Below are 7,319 nucleotides of genomic sequence, written 5' to 3'. Positions count from 1 at the left end.
GTGGAAGGGTGAAAAAAAACCCGGTGAAAAGAAATCCTCGACAATGAGCACAGAAGAAGTGCACAATGCTAACAGTTTTCCAAATACCACTGATTGCTTTAACCACAATGAGGGAAAGCAGGCGCTTTTTGCTGAGCTCCACTTCAACAAACAACAGGCGCACAAAGGCCTCCCAACTCATGTTTTGTTCCCAGACAAAACCTCCTCGACTGTCTAAATGCTCCTACTGAAGGGAGACAAAGTTCTTTCAGTTAGTGCCCCCTTTTTTCCTCCGAGTAAAGCGAAGGGAGAAAAGAGAGGGGGGAAAAAAAGGAAAACGGTCACTGGGCTTGTAATGTGCGCTCTTTTGTGGAGCTGACGACCTTTTCAGACGTTTCCCTGTGCAAACTGTAGGCCGAGACCCAAAGCTTTTCCTAACATTGTCTGGGAGAAAAACCCACTGTTCAAAAATCTAATTGTGCGTCAGGATACCTGACAAAATATGCAGAGTTTTGGATTTGATTTCAGTCCGTGCTTCTGCTTACATCTAAATGATATTTTGAGGTGCATTCAAAATGCAGCAAGAACCGACCTGTGTGCTTTAGCTCGCTCCGTTCATAAAGGTCAGGAAAGTTATTTTGAAATGTATTTAAAATTCTGATTTAATCATTTAATGTAAAATGTAAGGGTTGCATTCAAATACGAAACATTGCTTTTATTATATAACACGTATATTAATCTATAATACAAATATATATATACATAAGATTATTAATTATACATAAAGCAATGTTCCTAATTTGAATGCAACCATCAGATTTTACATTAAACTTTTTAAATCCACTTCAAATGTACAATGTTAATATATATATATATATATATATATATATATATATATATATATATATATATATATATATATATATATGTGTGTGTGTGTTTGTGTGTGTGTGTGTGTGTGTGTGTGTGTGTGTATGTGTATATATGAGTTCAGATGCATAAACCTCTAAGTGCCATCTGAAATTTACTTTTGAAATTGGCTTTTTTTTTCAGAGACTTCCATTTTTTTTAATTAATTTTACATTAAAGTCAATGAAAATAACATAATAATTGACATAAAAAGGATATTATCTTTATACATAGTAGGCTGAGAAAAATGCTAATGTTAGGAGAAAAATTATACATTTGAAGTGGATCAAAACCTTCCATCAAAGTTGTCCTAAAAATATTAAAATAATAGAGCAGAACTCATCCTTGTCTTATAGGACAATTTGGAAAACATTTTTGATCCCCTTCAAATGTTAACTACTATATATATTTGTATATTCTGAGTTATATATTGTATTATATTATATTATTATAGCTTTATTATATGTTATGTATCTGTGTAATATAATTTCAGATTTTTTGTAACCTAAATTTGGGTCAAATGTGTACAAACTCAACATGGGGCACAATTTTATATGCATTTTAAATGACATTTTATACTCCAACACCTCAGTTGGGTTTTTCCGTTTATATTATAATTATGAATATTATATATTTGACTCAACGTTGGGTTGCAACAACCAAGCATTTTAGTGGTGTTCTGTTAGTAATGGTCTTAAAGTCTTAAAATAAACCTGCTGAAAACCTGTGAAGGAATTAGTTTCCTTACCAGTTTTTTTTTACAAATTTAAGTGCATTCAGCTTAAAACAATTAAGTTGTTAAAACTCAAGAATTGTTTCGTTTTTTTTTGTGCTAATTTTAAATAAGTAGTTTCAACAAACAGTCCATTTATATTATAATTATAAATATTATATATTTGGTCTTTTAGTATTGTTCTTAAAGTCTTAAATTTAACTTAGTGAAACCTGCTGAAACCCTGTTAATAAATTAAGTTAGCTTACTAGTTTTTGCAAATTTAAGTGCATTGAGCTGAAAACAATTGTTGTTAAACTCGAGTAGTTTGAAAAAACTGTCCATTTATATTATAATTATAAATATGGTATATTTGACAACAACCTAGTGTGTATTTTGCACCATGCAAAAAATTAAAGATCAGAGCATGCATGAAATAAATCTTAAATAAAGCACTAATTTTTATATCACGTTTTGCAGTGAAGTTAGTATATTTGATTGCTAAAAAAATGTAATCATATCCATTTCAATGCATGTGCAATTTTTTTGCAAGTTGCATTGGGATGCAAATCATTCAAACATACCGTATAGTTTGTGAAAATTTGCTATAACCACAGACATCTATTTAAGAGCCAATGCATAAAAGCTCGATCTCGAGCTCAAACGGGCTGTCCTGTAAATAACGCACACACCAGGCCGTGATTTGTTGATTCATAACAGGTGAAGAAGGTCATTTCTCCAAAGCGGAGCAGGAAGTTCCGTGGAGAGCTGCGATCGCGCGGTTACAATGGAGAATACAGCCCAGTCAAAAGATTCAATTAAGCGTGGCGGAGGTAATTATCCCTGGACAGTCCAAATTAGTTTTGCATAATTGGTCTGAGCCGTTTGAATTAACTTCTTAATGTAATCTAAGAGGACAGTTTACATTAGGACAGACCCGACGTGAAGAATACCCTAAGGAAGATCATTTCTGATGTGCGTCAGATGTTTAGTTAATTTTAAAATAGCTGTTTATAAAATAGTATTTTAGGATTTCTCTAATTGGGCCTTGCTTTAAAAAGAAAGGACTGTGCGGAGGCATATAATAGGTTTCGTTTTTCCTCAAAGTAAACTCCTAAGCTTTATCTTCCTTCCTATTCATGATTTGAGTTGTGATAAATCAGGATTTTGGCTCTTGATTACAAAGACTTGCTTGAGATTTCTGAGTAATTCTATTCAAAGCCCGAACAAAAGCGTCCTTTAGAGGATACTTTACACTTCACCTGCTCCGACCAAGTAAAGGCATTCAAGATACAAATCTTGTTCGCCATTCATCAAGAACTACAGAGCAATTTCCTTTTTTTCCGCATACGCTTTATTATATCCCCCTTGTTCAAACGAACGATAGGCATTTTAAGTACATATAAGTGGAATTATGCAAAACATATAACATACATTTTCACTTCGAGTTAGTAAAAAACGGACTGACTTTCTTAAATGAACGCGTCTGACAGTCGTCTGTGATGTGGAGAGTGATTATGCCGACCAGCACCCTTGGAAAATTTCCGAAACTTGGGCATGATGATCATTATTTCTGGTGTTTCTTTTCAATAAATTACATGTATAAGTGCTCGTGGTCTCTCCCTTTGTGCAAATATCAAAGAACACGGCGTGTCCCACGATCAACAAATAGGATTTTCACCGACTGAACAATAAATATTACACACATCCATGGAATAGTTTTCCAGAACTCATAATATACACCCGATTTGTAATCCAGCAGCTCCGACTTTTATAGAGAGCACTATACCAGTTGAATAAAACTGTACACATTTATACACCCACATGATTTGATTAGAAAAGAAACTGCGCGGGATTCCTTAAAACTGATTTTCTGATTAATCGTTTCCTTTTATCTTCAATAAAGTCACCACGCTGACAGCATTGACCGATCTTCTCTGCAACAGCGGCGCGTATTAGGCTGAGCTAGTTACAGAGTCAACAGGTTAATAATCAGACGCTTCTCCTTGGATTATTCACATTGACAAGGGCAGACTGGATCCGTTCAGCACACTGATATCCGGAAAGTCAGAGCTTTTACCTTTACATCAAGGCATTATAATCATGATACAAACACATGTGATGTCTGATATGACGATCGTGGTCATCACATGTTCAGGTTCGTGCATGCTCCACGTGTATTGCATGTAGTCTTTTCTTTCTGCTCACATTAAAAACTTTTCTCGCTTTAGAGTCTCATAACGCCGCCGCGTACGCGGGATACGGTTCAAGTTGTGGTTTTCCCATTCCGGGTAGTAAAATGTATGCAAGGGGCGGCTGGAGCCCCGCTGACGGCCAGGCTGCGCAGTTACACGGGATCATGTACCCGGGGTTACCCGGTGAAGGATGCGAGTGCGTGTGTGTGTGCGCTCCGCCGCCGACTGCGCCCGAAAACGCGGTCGCCGCTGTTGGGTAACCCAATGGTGAGGCGTAGGAGAAAGACGGTGGCGAAAGTTCGGTCATTTTTGAGCCAAGATCAAAAAAGGAGTACGGGTTTGCGGACATTGAGGGGTTGAAGAACACCCTGGCCGCCGCTGCGGCCGCCGCCGCCGCTGCCTTGTCCGGGTTGCTCATTAGAGACTCGGTGAGCGCTCCGGCTGGTAAGCCGCCCACCTTCAGCGCCTCGTGCTCTCCCAAATTATACGCCACCGGGAACGCGAATTTGTCCTTCTTCATTAAAGTCTTGGGCTTCCTCCGGGGTCTGTATTTGTAGTCGGGGTGCTCCTTCATGTGCATCGCCCGCAGGCGCTTGGCTTCGTCAATGAACGGCCTCTTTTCAGACTCCGTCAGAAGTTTCCACTCCGCTCCGAGGCGCTTGCTGATTTCGGAATTGTGCATTTTCGGGTTCTCCTGGGCCATTTTCCGCCGCTGCGCTCGGGACCAGACCATGAACGCGTTCATAGGACGCTTAACGTGATCCATGGGCTTGGACATGACGCGTTCACCTGCTTCAGGTAGAAATCCACTGACAGGGCTGTCACTTACCCAAAGTATAGATTTATTTATTTATTGTTTTGATGAAGTTGCGTGATTTATATATAGCTAGGCTATATATTTAAAAACAACAGAAGTCTCCAGGTTTACTTCACGCTCTTCATTCCGACGCGCAGAACAAGTCCAAGTCAAGCGTAATTTAACTTTCGCGAAAGCAAAGTTCTCAGACGCATCCTTGGTAAATCCTGGAAAAATAGTGGCTGTCAGACGAAATGAAGAAAAAGCTGTGTGTTCCCGCTCAGCTGTGCTCGCTGTGTGTTTTCCTCTTCACCATGGCGAAGCAGCCGTCGCTGATAACTTAAATCGAGTGATTGTCGGTCGAGAGCTGCAACATGTGAAGTAAGGAGCGCGCTGGCAGGTAGTGAAAGGGCCCTCGGCGCATGCGCTCTGCATCTGTCAGACCTCGGGCGCTCCAAAATCCCACCCAGCGCGCGGACGAGAGAGAAATGATAAACTCACTTTGCTCAGAGTGAAAAGCAACCCAACATCATGTGTGAGCGTCCAGGACGCAGCGTGTGAATGCGCTTTAATAATAGCCCACTCAACGCTCGAGTGCGCAAATTATCCACAATGGCTTTAAACTTTAAAATAAATCTGGAGATCAAATCTGATGAGGTTTATTCTAGAATAGTTTTAAACAAAACACTTTAATTATTTAGCCTATATATATATATATATACATTTATAGAAATCAAATAGCTGGATTTAAAAGAATATAGAATTATTTAATTTTCATAATTTGTCAATATTTCATTTAATAATTATCGACTGAAAAGTGGGACTGTTGCTATGGTTACCTTCTCAGGTAAGCGCGATTTCTGGTTTCCGAGGGAAATACGCAATTTGACTAATTTGGCTTTAAAGTTCTGTGTTGTAAAAGTTAAATATTGCAATAAATTGAACCGATTTATCCTAATAAATAACTTAGATAATACAAAAAAACGCGAAATGTGTTTTATTTAATAAACAAGAGGAAAAGAGTTCAATTTTAATGCAAAGCATCACTAAAACGCCATCCGAGTGGCTGAATTGATTAAAAGCAAAGTCTTTAATTTATCTGCGCATTTCCACTGAAGCACGTGCGCGTTTATGAGTCAGATAAAGCACGAGGTGTTTATCACAGCGCGGAACTTTCTCTGGGCTTTTCTCTCTCTCTCCGACTTCAAAGCTTTTTCCGAAGGCAGCGCATCGTGACCCGAAAATTGGGTTGAGGAATATTTCCAATGCAATTACAGATATCTGAGAGAGTCCTTGTGTAAATTGTATGTTTAAGTGGATTCTGCCCGCACCTCCTCTGTTGTTCCCCATTATTAAAACGACAGCTTTTAACAAGTGGGAGAAATCATTTAATTGCAAAAGGTCTTCTTTTGGATTTAAACCTGTTGTCAGACATTTCCCCCTTACCACATTATTATTTACTTGCATGCAATGCGATTTCTACACAATCAAACGCAACGCATCTAATTCATTTGAAGAGGTCTGCACATCCCGAGATGATTAATAATCATACATGTAAAAGAGATGCCGATAAGAGAAGCTGCACGCAGGTTTATCGTGAAGAAAGTCATCTGTGTATTGAAAGACAAGCAGCGCTAAATGCCGAGCAGCTCCACGAGTGCTTGAAATCTATTGTGTGCCATAAGCCTGGTTTCCTCTCCATTATTCGGCCAAACGTGCCTTCTGAAATTTAATTACGCCTATCGAATGAGATTAATGTTGTACTATTATGGCGTCCTGCCCTCGGCCTTAATATGCATGTCTTTTGTTCAGCCGAAAGTCCGGCGGGCTGCAGTCAAGATGAGCTGGTGATGATGATGAGTGTTAGAAGATGACTGACAGCTGTCTTTAAGGCTTTGTGGTCAGATTTCATCTCAGAATATGATGAAATATCTTGCATGTACTGAAATCGGAAAAATAAAGCATTGCTAAATAAACGCATGCAGAAAATCTCTAAATAAACGCATATTTTTTCTTGCTGCTCGTTGAAACTATTTAAACTGAGCTGAAACACAATTCTTGAGATTTATTTATTTATTTTTTATTTTTGGAAGGCGTGGGACAACTTAACTGTTTTATCTTCAATCCACTTAATTACTTAATCCATGGGTTGTGACAACATGAATGAATTGTGTGGAGTCCTGCATTTTATTTAGTTTATATACCACATTTATTTATTTATTTTTAAGCCTTTATATCCCAGAAGTTTCATTGAAATGTAAAATCTCAGTAACACTTTATTTTAAGGTACAGTTCTTGCTATTAACCAGAAGTTTCGCTCAATACAAATGTTCTGCTTATTAGGTAGTAGATGGGTTAGGGATGTGCAGTAAGGTCATACATATGAGTCAATAACTTATGTAATAAACCAGCTATATTTGTTGGTTATTATATTGGTTCTATTAGTTATATACAGTTATATAGGCTGTGGGAATTGGTACTTTAACTAAAGTGTTACCTGAATATCTTGCCAATATATCAGCTATAAGAGATCATTTTTAAAAACAACAATATATAGTTAAATGTATACTCTTAATAAAACAATCACAAGCCTACTGTCTCACTGTCCTTATAACACATTTATATTTTCTTTATTTTCTTTATTTTTTTAAATTAAAACATAAAGGACATTTGCATATATGAATAAAATATGAATAAAAATGTATTTTAAAAATCATGCTGTGCGATA

General features: G+C 37.7%; 1 protein-coding gene and 2 long non-coding RNA genes across 13 annotated transcripts in view; 1 reads left to right on the top strand and 2 right to left on the bottom strand.

The window, feature by feature from the left end:
• Nucleotides 1–7,319, bottom strand: part of LOC147842463 (uncharacterized) — a 758,429-nt gene that overhangs the window by 300,453 nt on the left and 450,657 nt on the right. The window lies entirely within an intron of this gene.
• The window catches only part of LOC147842465 (uncharacterized), a 180,099-nt gene that overhangs the window by 92,694 nt on the left and 80,086 nt on the right, over nt 1–7,319 (top strand). The window lies entirely within an intron of this gene.
• sox21b (SRY-box transcription factor 21b) lies at nt 3,490–4,836 on the bottom strand. The gene is given in 1 exon segment (NM_001009888.2): nt 3,490–4,836. A coding segment is annotated over 1 exon segment (738 nt). The 5' UTR covers nt 4,574–4,836; the 3' UTR covers nt 3,490–3,835.

The sequence above is a fragment of the Danio rerio genome, chromosome 9 (genome assembly GCF_052040795.2).
Source record: "Danio rerio strain M-AB ecotype USA chromosome 9, GRCz13ab, whole genome shotgun sequence".
Classification (NCBI taxonomy): Eukaryota; Metazoa; Chordata; class Actinopteri; order Cypriniformes; family Danionidae; genus Danio; species Danio rerio.
The sequence above is the reverse complement of the archived record's forward strand: the minus strand, read 5'-3'. Positions and strand labels throughout refer to the sequence as shown.